Source organism: Anoplopoma fimbria, chromosome 13, assembly GCF_027596085.1.
Source record: "Anoplopoma fimbria isolate UVic2021 breed Golden Eagle Sablefish chromosome 13, Afim_UVic_2022, whole genome shotgun sequence".
Lineage (NCBI taxonomy): Eukaryota > Metazoa > Chordata > Actinopteri > Perciformes > Anoplopomatidae > Anoplopoma > Anoplopoma fimbria.
This window is the reverse complement of record NC_072461.1, coordinates 4554048-4581619: the sequence shown is the minus strand read 5'-3', so window position 1 is coordinate 4581619 and position 27572 is coordinate 4554048. Positions and strand designations below refer to the sequence as shown.

At 39.4% G+C, this 27572-nt stretch overlaps 2 protein-coding genes and 1 pseudogene across 2 annotated transcripts; all 3 read left to right on the top strand.

Moving 5' to 3' along the window:
* Positions 1–734: 734 nt before the first annotated feature.
* Positions 735–6128, top strand: LOC129101203 (eosinophil peroxidase-like). The gene is made up of 12 exons (XM_054610889.1): positions 735–804; positions 1060–1147; positions 1265–1440; positions 1815–1947; positions 2233–2359; positions 2450–2656; positions 2854–3208; positions 3318–3478; positions 3568–3826; positions 5287–5457; positions 5588–5825; positions 5921–6128. The coding sequence occupies exons 1-12, from the start codon at positions 738–740 to the stop codon at positions 6126–6128; spliced, it is 2190 nt and encodes a 729-aa protein (XP_054466864.1). The 5' UTR covers positions 735–737.
* A 4056-nt stretch (positions 6129–10184) lies between these two features.
* LOC129101206 (eosinophil peroxidase-like) lies at positions 10185–14790 on the top strand (annotated as a pseudogene).
* Positions 14791–21848: 7058 nt separating this feature from the next.
* LOC129101200 (eosinophil peroxidase-like) lies at positions 21849–26417 on the top strand. The gene is given in 15 exon segments (XM_054610884.1): positions 21849–21915; positions 22194–22281; positions 22420–22595; positions 22688–22820; positions 23087–23216; positions 23322–23528; positions 23746–24106; positions 24216–24376; positions 24466–24724; positions 24876–24965; positions 24968–25045; positions 25181–25418; positions 25539–25738; positions 25838–25858; positions 25975–26417. Coding segments are annotated over 15 exon segments (2652 nt in total).
* Positions 26418–27572: the final 1155 nt, after the last annotated feature.

The window sequence follows — 27572 nt, the reverse complement described above, 5'->3', positions numbered from 1 at the left end:
CAGATGATCACTTGAATTGTCTTGGAAAAGTCCTGGAAAATTATTGCGAAACGCTGAAAGAGTGCAACCCTGATTAGATTTTTTAAAATACACATACAAAATAAAAAAAATGTTAATTATAAAATTAACAAAATAATGTTATTAGTTAAAAACATTACAACATCTGTGCAAAAGTAAAAAATACTCAATAGATAACGGTTAAAGAAGAAGACTGTTATGTTTACTGTGTAATATGTAATTTTCAACCACCTTCATATCCTTGAGCACGCTTGTCAAACTGCTTGGAGCTAAAAAAGCTAAAACCTGCTTAAATAATGGTTTAAATCCTGACCTGCAGAACTCAAGAGCTAATTGCAGAGAATTGAATTTGCCCGTCTTACATTAAAACATTTTGGTTTAATAATAGTGCAAAACATGTAGTGACGTTCCTTAGTTTCCTGTTGAACTACATGGTCATATTTTGTGAAACCTGGATAAACAAAGATTACTAAGGTGTGGCAAGGGGTGTCTTCACTTTCAGAACTTGCAAGCCTATAAATACAGTCGATAACTCCCGACTGCTTCTGGGGAAAGGTTGACATCCAAAATATCACAGGTTGCGGTCAAGCTTCTTGTCTTACTTTTTAACTTTCCTATTGTGTTTTCTTTTTCACACTTGCAAATAGCAGATGTACTTCACTTTCAGTATTATCAGGTGATTTCTGCTTATAACAGGACCATGTTCATCTTTTTCAGAGATGAGGGGGATTTTGTGCCTGATCGCAGCCGGTCTTTACCTGTGTTTGGAAAACCATGTGAATGCTGGTGAGTATGACCTCTGTCAAATTGAATTGAATTAATAACAGTCAATATAAATGTGTTTACAATACACCTCCTCCTACTAGAGTAAATTTATTTCATTTAGATAAAAAACGAAATACAAACGATCCCACTGTTATATGATTTTCCTACAATAGCGTTTTGCTGTAATTAAACATGAAAGAAACTGTGTAATAGCTTCAGTAATCTATTGAAAAAAAGCAGAGAGCAGACTAACTGAAAGATGTTTTGTGCCTTCAGAACCACGTTTAAGCAGAAGCTTCATTGAAAATGCTGTGATTGAAGCCAAGACCATGGTGGACTCAGCTTATGAGTACTCCAGAAGAGAGTGAGTGTACAGACCTACTGAACTGAAAAGTGCAAAATACATTCAACTGGAAGTTGTACTCCGTCAGAAGCAATCACATCTCAGTGTTCATAAATCTGACCTCTCCATACAATACAGGAGTGTTGAACGCGTGAGGAGGAATGCAGTGAGTCCCTCAGACATCCTGCGGTTGGTGAAGCAGCCTGTTGGGTCAACCCGTAATGCCGTGCGTGCTGCTGACTATATGGATAATGCCGTTAAACTGATCAAGAGGTCTTTGGAAAGACGTGAAAAACGCTCCATCAATGCTACAGGTGTTTATCCATAAAAAGGTTCTTTGAATTTTCTATACAGGTGGCTGCAAGTCACAGCTGCGTCTATATTGTCTATGTTACACATTACACATTACACTGCAATAATAGTTAAAAAAGTTAAAAATAGTTGTTGTTTTTTTCTCTGTCTGTAAATATAATATTTCAGTTATTGTTGTTTTTTCTACTGTTTTTTTTATTGCTTATTTATAATACTTGTTTTATTTTATTTTTATTTTTCATTTTTTATTTTTTATCTTGTCTTCTTCTACTATGTCTCTTGTGCACTTTACTCTATGCTGTTGTAAGCCTGCAAATTTCCCCGCTGCGGGACTAATAAAGGATTATCTTATCTTATCTTATCTTATCTTAATTAGATCTGATCTCTGAGGAGAATCTGCAGATCATTGCTGCCCTGACAGGATGCTCTCCCCAACGACATCCCCTGTCCTGCAAGACGACTCCCAATTTAAACACGTTTCGCACTGCAAGCAGCGTCTGCAACAACAGGTGAGGCAACTGCTTAGTAGCAATTTTTAGATTGATGGGGGAAGGAAAAGATCAGGTGATAATGTCTACAGCTAATTGACAACTTAATTTGTTTGCTTCTCGGGTCTAAGTGAATCTTCTCCCAGTTCCCTTGTTTTCTTCATTTCAGATCCGAAATACAGATGTTAAAACTGGGAGTAGATAGTTGGAGTATAATTGCCAGTATACTTTTCAATCACTGGTACACACTGCACATGGTGCACCTATGTGTGAGAGGAGGAAAAATAATGACTTTCTTTTGTCTAGAAATAACGTACGCCTTGGATCCTCCAACACACCTTTCACCCGCTGGCTCCCTGCCGAGTATCAGGATAAAATCTCTCTGCCCAAAGGCTGGGACCGGAAGAGAGTCAACGGACATCTTCTTCCCTTGGTAACATATTTCAGAATATCAACTTCACTGACTTGCAGTTGTACGAATCCTTTTTCACCAAGGTGCTCATTGTCCACATCCTGTTCTCAGGTCAGAGCAGTGTCCAACAACATTCTGCGGACAGCAAACTCTGATGTGGAGAGCGACACCGAGTACACTCGCGTTGTAACAATCTTCGGCCAGTGGACGGATCATGACCTGTCCTTCACTCCTCACTCTCCTACTATCCGCTCGTTCAGTAAAGGGATTGACTGTGACAAGACCTGTGAACGCACAGAGCCCTGCTTCCCCATTGAGGTCAGTGTTTGCTGCATTACACAAAAAAAGACAGAAATACATCAAAAACACACACACACACACACACACACACACACACACACACACACACACACACACACACACACACACACACACACACACACACACACACACACACACACACACACACACACACACACATACAGGATGTTAACTGATTCTTGTCATCCAAACAGGTTCCAAGGAAAGACCCCCGCTTTGAATCTGAGGAGTGCATCCCCTTCTTCCGCTCAGCAGCAGCTTGTGGTTCTGGCAACACCGGACACATTTTTGGTGGAAGCACCGTCCGTCAGCAGATGAACTCTCTCACAGCTTTCCTTGATGTAGGTCAGGTGTACGGTGTAGAGGACACCAAAGCTCGTTTCCTACGAGACCTCACCTCAGATAAGGGCCTGCTGAGAGTCAACACACAGTACACTGACAACGGCCGTGAGCTCCTGCCCTTCGCCACCATGGTTACCAACATGTGTGCCACCCGAGCCCGCATTACCAATGACAGCAATGCAGAGGAGGTGCCCTGCTTTTTGGCTGGTGAGTGGCAGCAAAAACTATGATGTACAAATGTTAAAAGTGTTCAATCAATCACAAGCATCACACAGGGCTGACAGCACTTTTGTCCTCATTTCATCTGACTTTAAAGGTGACGAACGGTCCAATGAGCACATTGGGCTGACGGCTTTACACATACTGTTCCTCCGTGAGCACAACCGTGTAGCCCGTGCTCTGGCGGATCTCAATCCTCACTGGGACGGAGAGAGAATCTATCAAGAAGCACGTAAAATCCTGGGAGGATATTCACAGGTTAGAGACAGGTTTAGCTGCATGGATTACAGAAATATTGGCATGTCTTCACATGGTTCAATCAACTCAGTGTATTGTCTGTCTTTTAGGTTCTAACTTTCAGAGACTACTTACTTCACATTGTTGGTCCAGACTTCATTGCCAGTCAGCTGTCCACCTACCCTGGTTATGATGAAGACGTGGACCCCTCGATCTCCAATGTGTTCGCCACAGCTGCCTACCGATTTGCTCACCTGATGGTTCAGCCATTCATGTTTCGACTAAATGAGCAGTACCAGGAGGACCCTGATAACCCCAGCCCATTGCTGCACAAAGCCTTCTTCACACCGTGGAGGATCGTCTTTGAAGGTAATGCCAAGATCTATCCACTTGGCTGTGGCCCAGTGGTGGGTCTGAGAGGGCCATCTAGTGGCCGTGGAGGTACTGCCCAACCACATGTGAAGTCAACCTCCATCTGAAAAAAACACTTAAATTCATGAAATTGATGAAATCATGAAATAATTTAGTAAATTAAAATCAGCTCTTGACATAGTGGCCCCTGATAAAAATAAAAATAAAGACATTTACATGATCTATCCACTTGGCCGGGGCCCACTTGTGGGTGTGGGAGGGCCATCTAGGGGCCCGTGGAAGTACTGCCAAAAGGTTAGCTAAAAAAATGCTATGGTTATTTCCAAAGAATTTTTTTTTTTTTTAATATATATATAAATGTAGTTATGTAATAGTAATTCAACAATTCAAACAAAGCATAATATAAAGACTGGTTAGGTTTGAATGTAACAACTCCATCAGGACTCATCATCAGGTAGAGACAAACCTGTTTTGCCACTGGTAACATTTTCCTTGTTCCTGTGACACAAGATGGATCATCGGTTGTTGAAACTAAAAACTGATTAGGGAAACCCTGCGCCCTTATGACTCCAAAGCATGTGGAAAGGTGACTCTGAATACAGTATATTTGGGTGTGTAATGGCAGGCAGAGATGATAAAGCAGACATTTTTATTTTGGTCAATAGAGCGATGAGTGGAACACTAAGCCTATAAACAGCCCTGTTTATTTTTTGGTCCTTTTTGTCATGTTATCTGTTTTTTCTCATGATTTGGGAAGTGACTCTCTGAGATTTTTTTAACAATCAGAAGTGGGCCTTTAGATAGGAAAGGTTGAGAACCCCTGAAATCGTTGTGCACTTGTTTCTTAAGTGCAATTCCCATTATTTTCTTGAAGGAGGTTGTGTACAGCTTATTTTAGATGAAGAGAAAAAACATATTTCCAGGTGCACCCAACTTTATACCTCTCAGATTGCTTATCTTAGTATGTTACAAACCGTTCCCTTAGGTCGTGTGACACTGGCTTGCTCAATGTACCAAAAATTACTAAAGACTATGGTGCAGCAGCTTTCTGTTATGCACCAAAGGTTTGGAACAAACTCCCATCACAAATAAGATAAGCAACGTCTGTTGATTGAAACGTATTCACGATCTTGCTTTTAATTAATTCCACCTTTTTTCAAACAGCATTGTTATTATTTTATTTATATTTTACATATATTATATATGGTTTTCATATCTCAATTTTCAATTATCCTATTTTTTGTCTCTTTAGGATTTTATTATTAGATTGTTTTTGCTTCTTGTGTCCCCTGTTCCTAAATACATGTTATAGATTTGTTTCTCTTGTTAAGCCCTTTAATTATTATTAAAGCAGTTAAAAACCACAATGGGCTGCAGAGTGCATGATGTCATAATTCTCAGTAGTATCAGCAGCAGTAACTTACACTTAAAATGTTCCTATCCCTCGGATTCTTCAGGTGGTCTGGACCCACTCATCAGGGGCCTGGTGGGTCGTCCGGCCAAGCTGAACACACAGGATCACATGATGTCTGATGAGCTGAGAGACAGGCTTTTTAAATTCACCAGTGAGTTGGCTCTGGATCTGGCTGCCCTCAACATGCAGAGAGGAAGAGACCATGGACTTCCTGGTATAACTCTCATTAAGTCTTTCTACTTATTTTCTTGTACATCTAAGATTTTATATGCAACTTTGCAGGCATTACTGAACATACTTTATCATAAACATGGCTACATTTTCACTCTTTGTGTCTCATTTAGGCTACAACAAGTGGCGTAAGTTCTGTGGGCTGTCGCAGCCGAAAAACCAGAAACAGCTGGCGAGAGTGCTGAAGAGTAACAAACTGGCCAAGAAACTGCTGAATCTCTACAGAACACCTGACAACATTGATGTGTGGCTGGGAGGAGTGGCTGAGCCGTTTGTCCGTGGAGCAAGAGTGGGACCTTTGTTCGCCTGCCTGATTGCCACTCAGTTCCAGCGGATCCGCCAGGGAGACAGGTAAGCACTAACAAATGCATTGTTGACTGACATCTACTAAAGATGTGGAGATAGTTGTGTTAGCTGCACTTTTTAACATGAACTACCAATTTCAGACTTTGGTGGGAGAACAATGGAGTTTTCACTGAGGTCCAGAGGGACTCCCTGAAGGACACATCGCTCGCCCGTATCATCTGCGACAACACTGGTATCACTAAAGTACCAGCCCAGCCCTTCCAGTATCGATCCAGTACGTCCAGTTACACTGAATGCAGTGACATCCCTGCCTTTGACCTCAGTCCATGGAGGGAGAGTATTGACTAGAAGTCCCCCCTGCAGCGGTCTGACTAAAGACAGCTACACCTCAGGGTATCTGATTTTAATGTTTAAGATGAGAACGTTCTTCAGACTGCTGCTGATATACTATGGCCTACACAAGATTATAATACTTAAAACCTTGTGCATTGTTTGATTTAAAATCTTTTCCTGATTTGTCTTGTGGAATGAACTCCTTTTTCTTTACCTGCATTTTTAATTTAAATGTAAGGGCAATTCATACATCACATTATTGCTTGATATTTTTTTCTCTCTTTAAGATTTTTATTCTTGACAAATGAATGTTACCTGTCTGCTAATTTCTAAATAATGTACTTTACCATCTGTGTATTTCCCCAAAATAAATAAATGCAATTTAGTTTTGTTTGTCTGAAGAGTTAACAATTTACATCACCTTTAGTCTAACATGATGAATACGTTTTATTTAACCTATGACTATTTAGAAAATAATACTTTCAAGATCTCTGGTGCTTGTGCAATATTGGAACAGGAGACAATATATCTACTGCACAGCATAGGGGTCACGCTGGTATGGTATATACCATGTTTAAATAAATAACATATGATCAAGATAATATATAATATTCACATGTACAAGTCAAATCAAACTAAATTAATCCAGTGATCCCCATATTTGATCATGCTGCGTGCCACACCTTAAGTTCCTACATATATAATCTGTGGGACCTTAAAACTATAAATTAGTGTATGTTTAAGGTGTGTTTAGAAAGCATGATTTATTCTTAATATATACATAAAATAACATTTTGTTATTAACTCCAAATGTGTTAACAGTATTGGTTTCACCATGTATGAATGAAAATTAAAGTTAGTTGATAGAAACTTCAACCAACAAATATACATACCAACCCAAAGTATTGCATTTAAACAACATTTTATATATAAAAAGCAGCTTTCCCTTCATAGTTCCTTATGTGAGCTCTTATTTTCCTCTGGGAAACTAATGACACTAACGAAACAGTGGTCTGCACCTTTTAAAGCTCTTCGGAAACAACCAGCATCCAACAATGTGATCAAAATCAAGCATGTTTTTTATGAAATCTCTCTTCATGGTATTTTTCTTTCAAGAAAATATTCAGGATACTTTATGTTTTGCCAGACAGCAGTGCACTTAGTTTAGATGAGTATACCAACTGCTACAAGGACTTTTTTATTTTAATGCTTTGACAACATTGCTCTCAACGCTTTCATGCATGTAAAGTCCATTTTAATTGAATTGTCTGAGTTGTTATGTGGGAGTGATTCATTCTCCAGCAAATTATTGATCTTTGAAATCACACACACCCTTCCACACAACAATATATGATCTCTTCCTTTAAGTATGATAATTGCTATGAATTGTTGCCCAACCACACCATAATCACAGACAACATACTGAAGATGCTTTTCATTCTTTACTTTGTTTAACTAAATCTCTGTTGATTTTGTTATGGTGATACGGTTTGTTTTTTCGTACAATTTATAGGAGGTTCCTGACTTCATCGAACTTACTTGTGGAGAATAATTTAAAAGGCAACCCAGTAGCCCATATCCTGCATACTGCTTGGAAATGTTGGTCTTGTTGTGTTGCTGTGGGCAACCGAACATCACAGGAAAAAAAGGTACAAAAATATCTACACAACGACGAGACTAAAGTCTAAAATAGTTCTAGAGCATTTAGAATGGAACCAAAAAGGTTGCATGCCAAAGAGGCATGGACGTTTTGGAAAGGCCTAATAGGAAAAACAAGCCCGGACATCCCCGATGCTGTCACATTACATAATGACTATCAATCCTTTTTAAATGGTATCTCTTTCAGGGAAGCATTATGACTTACCGTCTACCACACCTTGGTCAAGGTATGTCTAGCTCACTAATACATCACGCAAATTGTCAATGCAAGATGTCGTACGCACTCCAAAAAAGTTCACTTTCAATGTGCTAAATTCCACACAGGTGGATGGATCGGCTGTGGCTGTCTTTAAGATAATAAAAAAATGACTTTTTCCCAGGAGATATTTTCATTTGTCATAGGAAAAGCACTGATGTCACTAATAACACTAAGTAACGATGGCCATAAAATATACCGCGCACTAAACTCGCACCTAATTGTAGCAAAAGGGGATCATTCTTATCTTTAAAATGTACACTGTTTTTGTAAATGCACATTTGGCATTAAACTTAAATCCCTATGGCTTTTGTTAAAAGGTAATTGTGTGTGTGTGTGTGTGTGTGTGTGTGTGTGTGTGTGTGTGTGTGTGTGTGTGTGTGTGTGTGTGTGTGTGTGTGTGTGTGTGTGTGTGAGTCATAATGTCGGGTTGGCATCACATTGAAAAGCATGCTCCAACAACACTTTGCCTAAATATTCAAAGAACACATGATGAACCGAAACCCAAGAAACTCGCGTGGAATATGCACATCAATGCTACAAATGTAATAACATTATTAACTTCTTGGCGCAGAAAAGAACAGGTTGTTTGGTAATTGCGGAACAAAAAACATAATCTGGCTACATATAAAACGTAAATAAATTTAGACAAATAAAAAAAAGTGCTTTTATGTTTCACTCTAGGTGTGAGGGATTTTTATATTCCATATTTGTTTGGAATCTGGAAAAAAAAGGACACTTTAGATTTCCTTATTTAAAAAGATGGAATCCTCTTAACTTTATCAGATTATCCATCGGCCCAGCGGAATTTTAAATTAGCCGATTACCTAAAGATCTTTATCGCGATTACCTAATGATCTTTATCGCGATTACCTAAAGATCTTTATCGCGATTACCTTATGATCTTTATCGCGATTACCTTATGATCTTTATCGCGATTACCTAAAGATCTTTATCGCCAAATACTCTACACTTTTTTTAGCAATGGTGTTGAAAGTTGTTTTTGTTTTGTCCTGAACGCACAATTAAGTTTCATGCTTGCTTGCCAAAAAAACCTTTGTTGTTTCCACTCCAGGAAGTTGTTTGAACTTTACATATCTGACATAACTGAGCTTACTGGAAAACGCTACCGTGGAGATCAGCCAATGATGGCTTTCATAATTATTCATAGTTTTTAGAAATACACACATTTTTACATAGTACTTTTCAAAAATGTGAAGAAAAATAATTCAAAATGAAGTTAAAGTACTCAGAAACAAGAACAGTTAACGAAAATCAAGTAACAATAAAGAAAACTGCAATTAAAGCTAAAATGAAATAAAAAGAAACAACAGTTTATTTGTATGTAACTTTATGTTATGCAAAAGCTATAAATGCATTTGAGAGAACAGGATAGCACTGCAGCAGTTTAGTCCTAAATAATTATATTTTGTTTTGTACAGATTTCAAGAATTTACAAAGAAAGACAAAAATGAATGACAAAAAGGATACGAAAATAAAAAAATAAATGCTTTATAAATTATAAAGCAAAATGTGTCACTATGTGAGAGATTATTTTCACACCCCCTTTAACCAATAATAACGTTGTAAGTGATTCCTGACGATGTCTTCCTCTGCCGGGCCTTAACTTTATCTTTACGAATAAACTAGATAAAACAAGATAAGCATATCGTCATATTAAACTTTGGCATTGTACAGCCATTGATCTTCACTAAGATGATCTTTTATTTATTTACCGTCAATGGCACACTTGAAGTTGCTCAACAGGTATTCTGCTGCGAATGCGGAACTGGGAGGGAAAAAAACTATTCTTTGTCTGAGAAACATTCCTGACAAATATGGGCGGTAAATGACGTATCCTTCTAAAGTATAAAAAGGAGTTTCGGCTACAGATCATCAGATACTTGATTTTCAAAGGTAGCTTTACTATCATTTTCAACTATCCTTATCCTATTTACTTTGACTTAATATTTATACAGTTAAGATATTCTCTGACCAATAACTAACCATTATTACTAAATAAATAATGTATACGATTGGATTATATTCATTCTCTACTTTCATGTATTTGGTTAAAAGAAACTTCGTAAATCTATTAGTTTAAGTGATTTGACCAGTGCTTTACTGACTGGAGAATATTTGGATTTTTTTCACAGATGATTCGCTTTCTGGGGCTACTGGCTGCAGTTCTTTGCCTGAGCTTGCAATGCCAGGTGAACGCTGGTGAGTAAGACCTCTATCATATAACTTAGAATAGCTACACATACCCTTTAAATGCATTCATTATTTGGTACATTTTGCTCTCTTATTTTTGTAATAAACTTATCAGATCTCAGTCAAAATGTTTAAGTTTATGGCTTGTTCGTTGTGAGACAATATATATTTTGTAAAATGTTGTAAATGTGATGGATGAAAAATGATTTATCTCAGAAATGCACTGGCCAAAAACAGCAGAATTAAATATGAACAAGAAAGTAAATGAAACAAAATGTATTTTATGCTTTCAGAATCCCATTTGAGCAGGAGTGACATTGAAAGGGCCGTGATTGAGGCCAAGGTCACCGTAGACTCAGCCTATGAGTACTCCAGGAGAGTGTGAGTGTGTGGCCTGCTGAACTGCTGTATACATTCCTCCCTACTTTGACTGAAAAAGTTGTTCATCAAATGTGCGTGAAATTGCTATTGAAGACATTCTCACTGAATTCATAAATCTGACCTCTCCATACAATACAGGAGTGTTGAACGCGTGAGGAGGAATGCAGTGAGTCCCTCAGACATCCTGCGGTTGGTGAAGCAGCCTGTTGGGTCAACCCGTAATGCCGTGCGTGCTGCTGACTATATGGATAATGCCGTTAAACTGATCAAGAGGTCGATTGAAAGACGTCAAAAACGCTCCATCAATGCCACTGGTGTGGATCCTTAACAGCTTCACAGAAATTTCTTACAAATATTTGTAGAACGGTTGCAGCTGAGTTACTCATTTCTTGTCTCCGGTAATTAGATCTGATCTCTGAGGAGGATCTGCAGGTCATTGCTGAACTGTCAGGCTGCTCTCCCCAACATCGTGAGCCTTCTTGCATAACCATGAGCAATTTAGACAAATTTCGCACTGCAAGCAGCTCCTGCAACAACAGGTGAGGCATCAATTCAATGGCAACCTTTTATTTTGCTTATTATTTAAAAAATTATAAAACTGAAAATGTGCAAATAACAGTAATGTTTATGATGTCCCTTATTTTGGGTTTGCCTTGGGACTTTTGTTGCATGTTGTCCTTTAACCTTTACTTTATTTTCCTTTTACTCAGTGAAATAAAAAAAATGCAAAGAGCCATGAAAGTAATCTTCAAAGAAAAGAGAAAATTAACACGGTATAATAATTGATTTATTTTTACTTGTGTAGGAAAAACACCCGCTGGGGATCCTCCAACACACCTTTCACCCGCTGGCTCCCTGCCGAGTATCAGGATTCAATCTCTCTGCCCAAAGGCTGGTCCCCTGGGATGACAGTCAACGGACATCTTCTTCCCTTGGTAACATATTTCAGAATATCATCTTCACTGACCATGGAAAAGAAAAACACTTGTTGTACGAGTCCTTTTTCACCAAGGTGCTCATTGTCCACATCCTGTTCTCAGGTCAGAGCAGTGTCCAACAATATTCTGCGGACAGCAAACTCTGATGTGGTGAGCGACCCATACTTCAGTAACCTTGTAACAATCTTCGGCCAGTGGACGGATCATGACCTGACCTTCACTCCTCACTCTCCTACTATCCGCTCATTCAGTAAAGGGATTGACTGTGACAAGAGCTGTGAACGCACAGAGCCCTGCTTCCCCATTGAGGTCAGTGTTTGCTGCATTACACAAAAAAAGACAGAAATACATCTAAAACACACACACACACACACACACACACACACACACACACACACACACACACACACACACACACACACACACACACACACACACACACACACACACACACACACACACACACACACACACACACACACACACACACACACACAAACACACAGACACACACATACAGGATGTTAACTGATTCTTGTCATCCAAACAGGTTCCAAGGCAAGACCCCCGCTTTGGGATAAACTCTTCGGAGTGCATCCCCTTCTTCCGCTCAGCAGCAGCTTGTGGTTCTGGCAACACCGGACACATTTTTGGTGGAAGCACCGTCCGTCAGCAGATGAACTCTCTCACAGCTTTCCTTGATGTAGGTCAGGTGTACGGTTCAGAGGACACCAAAGCTCGTTTCCTACGAGACCTCACCTCAGATAAGGGCCTGCTGAGAGTCAACACACAGTACACTGACAACGGCCGTGAGCTCCTGCCCTTCGCCACCATGGTTACCAACATGTGTGCCACCCGAGCCCGCATTACCAATGACAGCAATGCAGAGGAGGTGCCCTGCTTTATGGCTGGTGAGTGGGAGCAAAAACTATGATGTACAAATGTTAAAAGTGTTCAATCAATCACAAGCATCACACAGGGCTGACAGCACTTTTGTCCTCATTTCATCTGACTTTAAAGGTGACGAACGGTCCAATGAGAACATTGGGCTGACGACTTTACACACACTGTTCTTCCGTGAGCACAACCGTGTAGCCCGTGCTCTGGCGGATCTCAATCCTCACTGGGACGGAGAGAGAATCTATCAAGAAGCACGTAAAATCCTGGGAGGATATTCACAGGTTAGAGACAGGTTTAGCTGCATGGATTACAGAAATATTGGCATGTCTTCACATGGTTCAATCAACTCAGTGTATTGTCTGTCTTTTAGGTTCTAACTTTCAGAGACTACTTATTTCACATCGTTGGTCCAGACTTCATTGCCAGTCAGCTGTCCACCTACCCTGGTTATGATGAAGACGTGGACCCCTCGATCTCCAATGTGTTCGCCACAGCTGCCTACCGATTTGCTCACCTGATGGTTCAGCCATTCATGTTTCGACTAAATGAGCAGTACCAGGAGGACCCTGATAACCCCAGCCCATTGCTGCACAAAGCCTTCTTCACACCGTGGAGGATTGTCTTTGAAGGTAATGTCGAGGTCTTTAACTTGTTAGTCTTTCCCTAAACAGAGAATGAATATTCATTTATTCATTCATTAATTTTCCGTAACCTGCTTATTCAGTTATGGGTCGCAGGAGAGAATAAATATAATTGATCAAAATGAAAATATCTCTTGTGTTTCTCAGGTGGTCTGGACCCACTCATCAGGGGCCTGGTGGGTCGTCCGGCCAAGCTGAACACACAGGATCACATGATGTCTGATGAGCTGAGAGACAGGCTTTATAAATTCAGCAGTGAGTTGGCTCTGGATCTGGCTGCCCTCAACATGCAGAGAGGAAGAGACCATGGACTTCCTGGTAGTTATCTAGTTTTCATACCTATGTATTCTTTATATCTAGAGTCAATTTTACTTACATATTTAGGATTTTGCAGGCATTACAGATCACACTCTTAATACATGGCAACATATTTACCCTGTGAATCCTTTTTAGGCTACAACAAATGGCGCAGGTTCTGTGGGCTATCACAACCACAAAATCTGGCAGAGTTGGGTCAAGTGCTGAACAACACCGACCTGGCCGCCAAACTGCTGAATTTGTACGGAACACCTGACAACATTGATGTGTGGCTTGGAGGAGTGGCTGAACCGTTTGTCCCTGGAGGAAGAGTGGGACCTTTGTTTGCCTGCCTGATTGCCGCTCAGTTCAAGCGGATCCGCCAGGGAGACATGTAAGTTACATAACTGACATTGCTAAAGATGTTGATATATTTCTGTTACCTGCACCTTTACAATAATGAGAGATTTAGTATTCGAGACTTTAAATTATACCAAACTGTCCAATTTCAGAATTTGGTGGGAGAATAACGGAGTATTTACTGCGGCCCAGAGGAACTCCCTGAAGGACATCTCGCTATCTCGCATTATCTGTGACAACACTGGTATCACTGAAGTACCGGAAAAACCCTTTCTCTACCGGCCTCGAGGCACCGGGTACACCCAGTGCGCTAACATCAGTGCCTTTGACCTCAGTCCGTGGAGGGAGAATTGTGAGTTAAATCCCATCTGACACAGTTGACCAAAGTCAATCATTTCCGACATTCGAATATTTTGAAAATAATGATTTTTCCTTTTTTTTATTTTAACCAGCACAAGATCCACGTGGACCCCCGGGACCACCAGGTAAATCTACAAGTTATCCATAAAAACTTAAGTTGAATAGTATTTCTAGAAATTACTGTAATGGGAAGTTTCTGTTGGTGTAACTGTACTTGTCTCTTTTTCGTACAGGAGAAAGTGGTCCTCCTGGACCCCTGGACCCCTGGACCCCCTGGCCCTCCTGGCAACGTGGAGAATGTTGCTTTCTCTATGCGACTTGGCAACAACTTCCCCAAAGCCGGCGTGCCCATCATCTTCAATGAAGTCATCTACAATGGACAGAACAGCTATGACACAAAGACAGGGATGTTTACATGTCAGAATCAAGGTGTGTATGAATTCCAGTTCCACTGCACCATCCACCAAAGCGATGGTAGTGTGGATCTGATGCGTAACAACTATCTGGTTCTGCACTCATTCACCACACGGCAGAGCGGTTTCATCACAGCCAGTGGCAGCACGTACATTAAGCTTAACAGGGGAGACTATGTCTATCTGGTTGCCAACCACGGTGGCAACGGTTTGACCAGGGACTGTTTCTTCTCAGGGCATTTGCTGTTCACTGAGTAGGAGACTGCTCATGATACAGCTTTTGACCCACAGCATCTTTAAAACGCTGCAAAAGGAAATCTGTTTTCACCAGTTACCTCTTAATTGCTGCCAATAGGGAGAGATAATCCCACGTTCCAGTGCAGGTTACTGCATTGCACTAGAATTTGAGGCAACACAGATGCTAAAAATTATTCTGGTTTGACCTTTTCTTAGGAGCAGAGCTATGCCTATTTTTATCCCTATTTTTTACAGACAAAATTACATCTTAACATAGTAATTTGTTGTAGTGAACCTTGCTGAGAGAAAAGCAATATTTCTTGTTTAAAAGATTTTGTATTTGCTGAAGGAATATTTAAAACGCAGTGATATCTGCACTAGTATTGTCACATGAACAGCAAAGCTTATACAACTCTTTTTTTTGTAAAATGAACTACTGTCAAACTGAATGTTAGAATTACCTGACTTAACATATTTCCCCTAACTTTTCTTATGAATTATTCAGTTTATTGTCTTTCCCTCTTTTCTGAATATTGCTGAGTATTGTACAATGTACAACCATGTTATTCTCAAATAAGCTACGAATGTAAAAGGTGTCATTTGTAACAAATTTCTTTGGGAACATACTGTTGTTTTTCCAGACTCTATGTGTAAGTCACTTTAAGTTTGACTGTTTGATTAATAAAAGATTGTTATAAAAATCAACCACTGCCTCCAAATTAATTTTGATGATACACAAACAACTTCAGAGGATCACTACACCTTAGTTTGCAAACCCGGAAAACCAAAGTTGATGATGTTCTTAACCAGACCAGTAGATGGCACTGACATACAATATTTTAAGTCATGAAAGCGCTACCAACCTGTGGTTTTGGATAAACCAAAGTCCTGCTCTGTTCGTCTTGAGGACTTAATTGTTCTTAAAATTCACGGTCAATTTGTAGATGTAGTTTATCCTGGCATCATTCAAAAAATCTTGATAAATCATAAAGTTAAATCTGTGCTTTAAACACATGCACTTTAAACTTTGTAAAAGTTCAAGCAAAGAATCCAAATAAATTGATCGCTTGGGACTAAATTAAAAGAGAAATTGTTCAGAAGGGATATTTATTTATGTTGTAGCTACGATCTCTAAATGTAATAACTAACAACAAGTGTTTCCCCTTAACCTCTTCACACATTTTTTGGAAAAAACCCACTTGACATCAGTTCAGTGGTTGGTGGGTTGACAGGTATGCCAGGCAACGCCTCTCTCTAAAGCAAAGTTTCTATTAGAGTGGTAACACATCATGGAGATTATGAAAAACATGCTATCATTCAGTGATGTTCAGTAACAAAGGCTTATGTCGTATCTTTCATGCGACAGTGCTGTTGAAGTGATGAGGAAGGATGCTCTGCGGACACTGTTCTTGCTGGTACAATGAAGTTTATTACAAACAAGCAACACATGTCATGACGGACATCTAGAGCGCCCGGAGGTCTCGAGTCGAATGTGAGAGTCCTACTTTTCCGTGCTCTCACCCCACCTTATATAGAGTACATGTTATTCACATTTGGGCTGAAGTCCAGATCATGTATGGGGCCCCTCATTCTACACATTTTGCCCGTTGGACCCTGATGTCCTGCACATCTACTTCTTATCTAAAACAAAGAGACGCGGGGCCTTCGCTGTATTGTGCAAGACCTGAAAATATACCACACTTATCTACAAAATATTTACAAGTCTAGACATGAAGCACAATATAGTATGAGCTACTTGTTCCTCTGGAAGTTGAGCACATGTTGCTAAAATAAGATAAGATAATCCTTCATTAGTCCCGCAGCGGGGAAATTTGCAGGATTACAGCAGCATAGGGTAAAGTGCACACAAGATACATAGTAAAAGAAAAACAAGATAAAAGAAAAAATGTATATGTATATACTGTATGTATTTATATGTTTTAATGTAGGAAGGGAGGAAAGCAAATGGGGAGTATGGGAAATAGAAAAGGCACTCCTACACTTACGGTAGCCAACGGGGGTCCTCAGAGTGGTATAAGGGAAGAAAACCAAAACATGAACCTATGCCACAGCTGGGATGGCCGTGTAAACAAGGCTGGTTTCTCTGTACAACACCAGCCAAATGTTGCCATTCCATTGAGGATAGGTAAGAGCTAAAGAATTGCACCGGAGATTTCAAAACCGACCCACTTAAAAATGTGATCTGTAGTCCAAAAATAAAAATAGGTTGTAAAAGAGTCATTAATAGTAGCCAGTGACACTTTTGAGTTGAGGCGGCCCAGAGCTTTTCTGTACAACACTGGAGCCTCAAGCCAAACACTAAAAAGTGATCAAGTCAAAAGGAATTTCAAGATTCAATAGCCAGGTATGTTTAAAGCTGCCTTCTGAAACATCGGCTTCTCTGTATTCACGCCGAGTTTCAGAGAACAAATAAATAGTGTTGAGGTTTTGACTTCAAGCCAATAAGACTGGCAAAGAACACACTCCATTAAGGATAAAGACGGAGACCAGGTTTCTCTGTAGCTACACCTGCCATCAATATACTTAAGGAGTATAAGGGCTGTTAGTTACTTCAAACCATAAAAAGCTAGTGAAACTACATTTAAAAAACGGGACTCATTTAAAATTGAATTTCAATGCATAACAATCCAATTTTGCCATTATTTTCAAGTACAACAACAACTACTGCAGACCAGAGCAGTGACATAGCAGCTTCTGACTTTTCTGTATTACGTCAGAGGGGCATCTGAGGATTTATACTCATTTTATTTTTGAAAACAGCAACATCTGTTACATTTTAATTGTGCCATTCTAGCATCCTCCACAAAGACGAAGGAATAAAGCTAACAAATGGGATAAACAACACTGACTGGGTCTGGGAAATATTTTACCAGATTGACAAAAGGAGGAATGTTTAGAAATACACTAAATACACTTTTTTTTTAGCAATGGTGTGGAAAGTTGTTTTTGTTTCGTCCTGAACGCACAATTAAGTTTCATGCTTGCTTGCCATAATATCCCTTGTTTCCACTCCAGGAAGTTGTTTGAACTTTACATATCTGACATAACTGAGCTTACTGGAAAACGCTACCGTGGAGATCAGCAGATAATGGCTTTCATAATTATTCATATTTTTTAGAAATGCATACATTTTTACATAGTACTTTTCAAAAATGTGAAGAAAAAAAAAATCTAAATTATGTTAAAATACTGTTAAAAAAAACATGAGCAGTTAACTAAAATCAAGTAACAATAAAGAAAACTGCAATTAAAGCTCCTGACTTCATCGAATTTACTTGTGGAGAATAATTTAAAAGGCAACCCAGTAGCCCATATCCTGTATACTGCTTGGAAATGTTGGTCTTGTTGTGTTGCAGTGGGCGACCGAACATCACAGAAAAAAAAAAGGTACAAAAATATCTACACAACGACGAGACTAAAGTCTAAAATAGTTCTAGAGCATTTAGAATGGAACCAAAAAGGTTGCATGCCAAAGAGGCATGGACGTTTTGGAAAGGCCTAATAGGAAAAACAAGCCCGGACATCCCCGATGCTGTCACATTACATCATGACTATCAATTCTTTTTAAATGGTATCTCTTTCAGGGAAGCATTATGACTTACCGTCTACCACACCTTGGTCAAGGTATGTCTAGCTCACTAATACATCACGCAAATTGTCAATGCAAGATGTCGTACGCACTCCAAAAAAGTTCACTTTCAATGTGCTAAATTCCTATTGAAACTTGGAAAAGGAGACTAGTGCACACAGGTGGATGGATCGGCTGTGGCTGTCTTTAAGATAATAAAAAAATGACTTTTTCCCAGGAGATATTTTCATTTGTCATAGGAAAAGCACTGATGTCACTAATAACACTAAGTAACGATGGCCATAAAATATACCGCGCCCTAAACTCGCACCTAATTGTAGCAAAAGGGGATCATTCTTATCTTTAAAATGTACACTGTTTTTGTAAATGCACATTTGGCATTACACTTAAATCCCTATGGCTTTTGTTAAAAGGTAATGCACATCAATGCTACAAATGTAATAACAGTATTAACTTCTTGGCGCAGAAAAGAACAGGTTGTTTGGTAATTGCGGAACATAAAACATAATCTGGCTACATATAAAACGTGAATAAATTTAGACAAATAAAAAAAAGTGCTTTTATGTTTCACTCTAGGTGTAAGGGATTTTTATATTCCATATTTGTTTGGAATCTGGAAAAAAAAAGGACACTTTAGATTTCCTTATTTAAAAAGATGGAATCCTCTTAACTTTATCAGATTATCCATCGGCCCAGCGGAATTTTAAATTAGCCGATTACCTTATGATCTTTATCGCGATTACCTAATGATCTTTATCGCGATTACCTAATGATCTTTATCGCGATTACCTTATGATCTTTATCGCGATTACCTAAAGATCTTTATCGCCAAATACTCTACACTTTTTTTTAGCAATGGTGTTGAAAGTTGTTTTTGTTTCGTCCTGAACGCACAATTAAGTTTCATGCTTGCTTGCCATAATATCCCTTGTTTCCACTCCAGGAAGTTGTTTGAACTTTACATATCTGACATAACTGAGCTTACTGGAAAACGCTACCGTGGAGATCAGCAGATAATGGCTTTCATAATTATTCATATTTTTTAGAAATGCATACATTTTTACATAGTACTTTTCAAAAATGTGAAGAAAAAAAAATCTAAATTAAGTTAAAATACTGTTTAAAAAAAACATGAGCAGTTAACTAAAATCAAGTAACAATAAAGAAAACTGCAATTAAAGCTCCTGACTTCATCGAATTTACTTGTGGAGAATAATTTAAAAGGCAACCCAGTAGCCCATATCCTGCATACTGCTTGGAAATGTTGGTCTTGTTGTGTTGCTGTGGGCGACCGAACATCACAGAAAAAAAAAAGGTACAAAAATATCTACACAACGACGAGACTAAAGTCTAAAATAGTTCTAGAGCATTTAGAATGGAACCAAAAAGGTTGCATGCCAAAGAGGCATGGACGTTTTGGAAAGGCCTAATAGGAAAAACAAGCCCGGACATCCCCGATGCTGTCACATTACATAATGACTATCAATTCTTTTTAAATGGTATCTCTTTCAGGGAAGCATTATGACTTACCGTCTACCACACCTTGGTCAAGTATGTCTAGCTCACTAATACATCACGCAAATTGTCAATGCAAGATGTCGTACGCACTCCAAAAAAGTTGACTTTCAATGTGCTAAATTCCTATTGAAACTTGGAAAAGGAGACTAGTGCACACAGGTGGATGGATCGGCTGTGGCTGTCTTTAAGATAATAAAAAAATGACTTTTTACCAGGAGATATTTTCATTTGTCATAGGAAAAGCACTGATGTCACTAATAACACTAAGTAACGATGGCCATAAAATATACCGCGCCCTAAACTCGCACCTAATTGTAGCAAAAGGGGATCATTCTTATCTTTAAAATGTACACTGTTTTTGTAAATGCACATTTGGCATTAAACTTAAATCCCTATGGCTTTTGTTAAAAGGTAATGCACATCAATGCTACAAATGTAATAACAGTATTAACTTCTTGGCGCAGAAAAGAACAGGTTGTTTGGTAATTGCGGAACATAAAACATAATCTGGCTACATATAAAACGTGAATAAATTTAGACAAATAAAAAAAAGTGCTTTTATGTTTCACTCTAGGTGTGAGGGATTTTTATATTCCATATTTGTTTGGAATCTGGAAAAAAAAGGACACTTTAGATTTCCTTATTTAAAAAGATGGAATCCTCTTAACTTTATCAGATTATCCATCGGCCCAGCGGAATTTTAAATTAGCCGATTACCTAAAGATCTTTATCCTTATGATCTTTATCGCGATTACCTAATGATCTTTATCGCGATTTTATCACGATTACCTAATGATCTTTATGATCTTTATCGCCAAATACTCTACACTTTTTTTAGCAATGGTGTTGAAAGTTGTTTTTGTTTCGTCCTGAACGCACAAATAAGTTTCATGCTTGCTTGCCAAAAAACCCCTTGTTGTTTCCACTCAAGGAAGTTGTTTGAACTTTACATATCCGACATAACTGAGTTTACTGGAAAACTATACCGTGGAGATCAGCCGATGATGGCTTTCATAATTATTCATATTTTTGAGAAATACACACATTTTTACATAGTACTTTTCAAAAATGTGAAGAAAAATAATTCAAAATGAAGTTAAAGTACTCAGAAACAAGAACAGTTAAGGAAAATCAAGTAACAATAAAGAAAACTGCAATTAAAGCTAAAATGAAATAAAAAGAAACAACAGTTTATTTGTATGTAACTTTATGTTATGCAAAAGCTATAAATGCATTTGAGAGAACAGGATAGCACTGCAGCAGTTTAGTCCTAAATAATTATATTTTATTTTGTACAGATTTCAAGAATTTACAAAGAAAGACAAAAATGTGTCACTATGTGAGAGATTATTTTCACACTCCCTTTAACCAATAATAACGTTGTAAGTGATTCCTGACGATGTCTTCCTCTGCCGGGCCTTAACTTTATCTTTACGAATAAACTAGATAAAACAAGATAAGCATATCGTCATATCAAACTTTGGCATTGTACAGCCATTGATCTTCACTAAGATGATCTTTTATTTATTTACCGTCAATGGCACACTTGAAGTTGCTCAACAGGTATTCTGCTGCGAATGCGGAACTGGGAGGGAAAAAAACTATTCTTTGTCTGAGAAACATTCCTGACAAATATGGGCGGTAAATGACGTATCCTTCTAAAGTATAAAAAGGAGTTTCGGCTACAGATCATCAGATACTTGATTTTCAAAGGTAGCTTTACTATCATTTTCAACTATCCTTATCCTATTTACTTTGACTTAATATTTATCCAGTTAAGATATTCTCTGACCAATAACTAACCATTATTACTAAATAAATAATGTATACGATTGGATTATATTCATTCTCTACTTTCATGTATTTGGTTAAAAGAAACTTCGTAAATCTATTAGTTTAAGTGATTTGACCAGTGCTTTACTGACTGGAGAATATTTGGATTTTTTCACAGATGATTCGCTTTCTGGGGCTACTGGCTGCAGTTCTTTGCCTGAGCTTGCAATGCCAGGTGAACGCTGGTGAGTAAGACCTCTATCATATAACTTAGAATAGCTACACATACCCTTTAAATGCATTCATTATTTGGTACATTTTGCTCTCTTATTTTTGTAATAAACTTATCAGATCTCAGTCAAAATGTTTAAGTTTATGGCTTGTTCGTTGTGAGACAATATATATTTTGTAAAATGTTGAAATGTGGCATGGATGATTTATCTCAGAAATGCACTGGCCAAAAACAGCAGAATTAAATATGAACAAGAAAGTAAATGAAACAAAATGTATTTTATGCTTTCAGAATCCCATTTGAGCAGGAGTGACATTGAAAGGGCCGTGATTGAGGCCAAGGTCACCGTAGACTCAGCCTATGAGTACTCCAGGAGAGTGTGAGTGTGTGGCCTGCTGAACTGCTGTATACATTCCTCCCTACTTTGACTGAAAAAGTTGTTCATCAAATGTGCGTGAAATTGCTATTGAAGACATTCTCACTGAATTCATAAATCTGACCTCTCCATACAATACAGGAGTGTTGAACGCGTGAGGAGGAATGCAGTGAGTCCCTCAGACATCCTGCGGTTGGTGAAGCAGCCTGTTGGGTCAACCCGTAATGCCGTGCGTGCTGCTGACTATATGGATAATGCCGTTAAACTGATCAAGAGGTCTATTGAAAGACGTCAAAAACGCTCCATCAATGCCACTGGTGTGGATCCTTAACAGCTTCACAGAAATTTCTTACAAATATTTGTAGAACGGTTGCAGCTGAGTTACTCATTTCTTGTCTCCGGTAATTAGATCTGATCTCTGAGGAGGATCTGCAGGTCATTGCTGAACTGTCAGGCTGCTCTCCCCAACATCGTGAGCCTTCTTGCATAACCATGAGCAATTTAGACAAATTTCGCACTGCAAGCAGCTCCTGCAACAACAGGTGAGGCATCAATTCAATGGCAACCTTTTATTTTGCTTATTATTTAAAAAATTATAAAACTGAAAATGTGCAAATAACAGTAATGTTTATGATGTCCCTTATTTTGGGTTTGCCTTGGGACTTTTGTTGCATGTTGTCCTTTAACCTTTACTTTATTTTCCTTTTACTCAGTGAAATAAAAAAAATGCAAAGAGCCATGAAAGTAATCTTCAAAGAAAAGAGAAAATTAACACGGTATAATAATTGATTTATTTTTACTTGTGTAGGAAAAACACCCGCTGGGGATCCTCCAGCACACCTTTCACCCGCTGGCTCCCTGCCGAGTATCAGGATTCAATCTCTCTGCCCAAAGGCTGGTCCCCTGGGATGACAGTCAACGGACATCTTCTTCCCTTGGTAACATATTTCAGAATATCATCTTCACTGACCATGGAAAAGAAAAACACTTGTTGTACGAGTCCTTTTTCACCAAGGTGCTCATTGTCCACATCCTGTTCTCAGGTCAGAGCAGTGTCCAACAATATTCTGCGGACAGCAAACTCTGATGTGGTGAGCGACCCATACTTCAGTAACCTTGTAACAATCTTCGGCCAGTGGACGGATCATGACCTGACCTTCACTCCTCACTCTCCTACTATCCGCTCATTCAGTAAAGGGATTGACTGTGACAAGAGCTGTGAACGCACAGAGCCCTGCTTCCCCATTGAGGTCAGTGTTTGCTGCATTACACAAGAAAAGACATGAATACATCAAAAACACACACACAAACACACTCACACACACACACACACACACACACACACACACACACACACACACACACACACACACACACACACACACACACACACACACACACACACAAACACACAAACACACAGACACACACATACAGGATGTTAACTGATTCTTGTCATCCAAACAGGTTCCAAGGCAAGACCCCCGCTTTGGGATAAACTCTTCGGAGTGCATCCCCTTCTTCCGCTCAGCAGCAGCTTGTGGTTCTGGCAACACCGGACACATTTTTGGTGGAAGCACCGTCCGTCAGCAGATGAACTCTCTCACAGCTTTCCTTGATGTAGGTCAGGTGTACGGTTCAGAGGACACCAAAGCTCGTTTCCTACGAGACCTCACCTCAGATAAGGGCCTGCTGAGAGTCAACACACAGTACACTGACAACGGCCGTGAGCTCCTGCCCTTCGCCACCATGGTTACCAACATGTGTGCCACCCGAGCCCGCATTACCAATGACAGCAATGCAGAGGAGGTGCCCTGCTTTTTGGCTGGTGAGTGGCAGCAAAAACTATGATGTACAAATGTTAAAAGTGTTCAATCAATCACAAGCATCACACAGGGCTGACAGCACTTTTGTCCTCATTTCATCTGACTTTAAAGGTGACGAACGGTCCAATGAGCACAATGGGCTGACGGCTTTACACACACTGTTCTTCCGTGAGCACAACCGTGTAGCCCGTGCTCTGGCGGATCTCAATCCTCACTGGGACGGAGAGAGAATCTATCAAGAAGCACGTAAAATCCTGGGAGGATATTCACAGGTTAGAGACAGGTTTAGCTGCATGGATTACAGAAATATTGGCATGTCTTCACATGGTTCAATCAACTCAGTGTATTGTCTGTCTTTTAGGTTCTAACTTTCAGAGACTACTTATTTCACATTGTTGGTCCAGACTTCATTGCCAGTCAGCTGTCCACCTACCCTGGTTATGATGAAGACGTGGACCCCTCGATCTCCAATGTGTTCGCCACAGCTGCCTACCGATTTGCTCACCTGATGGTTCAGCCATTCATGTTTCGACTAAATGAGCAGTACCAGGAGGACCCTGATAACCCCAGCCCATTGCTGCACAAAGCCTTCTTCGCGCCGTGGAGGATTGTCTTTGAAGGTAATGTCGAGGTCTTTAACTTGTTAGTCTTTCCCTAAACAGAGAATGAATATTCATTCATTCATTTTCCGTAACCTGCATATCCAGTTAAGGGTTGCAGGAGAGAATAAATAGAATTGATCAAAATGAAAATATCTCTTGTGTTTCTCAGGTGGTCTGGACCCAGTCATCAGGGGCCTGGTGGGTCGTCCGGCCAAGCTGAACACACAGGATCACATGATGTCTGATGAGCTGAGAGACAGGCTTTTAAATTCACCAATGAGTTGGCTCTGGATCTGGCTGCCCTCAACATGCAGAGAGGAAGAGACCATGGACTTCCTGGTAGTTATCTAGTCTTCATACCTATGTATTTTTTATATCTAGAGTCAATTTTACTTACATATTTAGGATTTTGCAGGCATTACAGATCACACTCTTAATACATGGCAACATATTTACCCTGTGAATCCTTTTTAGGCTACAACAAATGGCGCAGGTTCTGTGGGCTATCACAACCACAAAATCTGGCAGAGTTGGGTCAAGTGCTGAACAACACCGACCTGGCCGCCAAACTGCTGAATTTGTACGGAACACCTGACAACATTGATGTGTGGCTTGGAGGAGTGGCTGAACCGTTTGTCCCTGGAGGAAGAGTGGGACCTTTGTTTGCCTGCCTGATTGCCGCTCAGTTCAAGCGGATCCGCCAGGGAGACAGGTAAGTTACATAACTGACATTGCTAAAGATGTTGATATATTTCTGTTACCTGCACCTTTACAATAATGAGAGATTTAGAATATTCGAGACTTTAAATTATACCAAACTGTCCAATTTCAGAATTTGGTGGGAGAATAACGGAGTATTTACTGCGGCCCAGAGGAACTCCCTGAAGGACATCTCGCTATCTCGCATTATCTGTGACAACACTGGTATCACTGAAGTACCGGAAAAACCCTTTCTCTACCGGCCTCGAGGCACCGGGTACACCCAGTGCGCTAACATCAGTGCCTTTGACCTCAGTCCGTGGAGGGAGAATTGTGAGTTAAATCCCATCTGACACAGTTGACCAAAGTCAATCATTTCCGACATTCGAATATTTTGAAAATAATGATTTTTCCTTTTTTTATTTTAACCAGCACAAGATCCACGTGGACCCCGGGACCACCAGGTAAATCTACAAGTTATCCATAAAAACTTAAGTTGAATAGTATTTCTAGAAATTACTGTAATGGGAAGTTTCTGTTGGTGTAACTGTACTTGTCTCTTTTTCGTACAGGAGAAAGTGGTCCTCCTGGACCCCCTGGACCCCCTGGACCCCCTGGCCCTCCTGGCAACGTGGAGAATGTTGCTTTCTCTATGCGACTTGGCAACAACTTCCCCAAAGCCGGCGTGCCCATCATCTTCAATGAAGTCATCTACAATGGACAGAACAGCTATGACACAAAGACAGGGATGTTTACATGTCAGAATCAAGGTGTGTATGAATTCCAGTTCCACTGCACCATCCACCAAAGCGATGGTAGTGTGGATCTGATGCGTAACAACTATCTGGTTCTGCACTCATTCACCACACGGCAGAGCGGTTTCATCACAGCCAGTGGCAGCACGTACATTAAGCTTAACAGGGGAGACTATGTCTATCTGGTTGCCAACCACGGTGGCAACGGTTTGACCAGGGACTGTTTCTTCTCAGGGCATTTGCTGTTCACTGAGTAGGAGACTGCTCATGATACAGCTTTTGACCCACAGCATCTTTAAAACGCTGCAAAAGGAAATCTGTTTTCACCAGTTACCTCTTAATTGCTGCCAATAGGGAGAGATAATCCCACGTTCCAGTGCAGGTTACTGCATTGGTTTGAGGCAACACAGATGCTAAAAATTATTCTGGTTTGACCTTTTCTTAGCAGAGCTATGCCTATTTTTATCCCTATTTTTTACAGACAAAATTACATCTTAACAAAGTAATTTGTTGTAGTGAACCTTGCTGAGAGAAAAGCAATATTTCTTGTTTAAAAGATTTTGTATTTGCTGAAGGAATATTTAAAACGCAGTGATATCTGCACTAGTATTGTTACATGAACGGCAAAGCTTATACAACTCTTTTTTTGTAAAATGAACTACTGTCAAACTGAATGTTAGAATTACCTGACTTAACATATTTCCCCTAACTTTTCTTATGAATTATTCAGTTTATTGTCTTTCCCTCTTTTCTGAATATTGCTAAGTATTGTACAATGTACAACCATGTTATTCTCAAATAAGCTACGAATGCAAAAGGTGTAATTTGTAACAAATTTCTTTGGGAACATACTGTTGTTTTTCCAGACTCTATGTGTAAGTCACTTTAAGTTTGACTGTTTGATTAATAAATGATTGTTATAAAAATCAACCACTGCCTCCAAATTAATTTTGATGATACACAAACAACTTCAGAGGATCACAACACCTTAGTTTGCAAACCCGGAAAACCAAAGTTGATGATGTTCTTAACCAGACCAGTAGATGGCACTGACATACAATATTTTAAGTCATGAAAGCGCTACCAACCTGTGGTTTTGGATAAACCAAAGTCCTGCTCTGTTCGTCTTGAGGACTTAATTGTTCTTAGAATTCACGGTCAATTTGTAGATGTAGTTTATCCTGGCATCATTCAAAAAATCTTGATAAATCATAAAGTTACATCTGTGCTTTAAACACATGCACTTTAAACTTTGTAAAAGTTCAAGCAAAGAATCCAAATAAATTGATCGCTTGGGACTAAATTAAAAGAGAAATTGTTCAGAAGGGATATTTATTTATGTTGTAGCTACGATCTCTAAATTTAATAACTAACAACAAGTGTTTCCCCTTAACCTCTAAACACATTTTTTG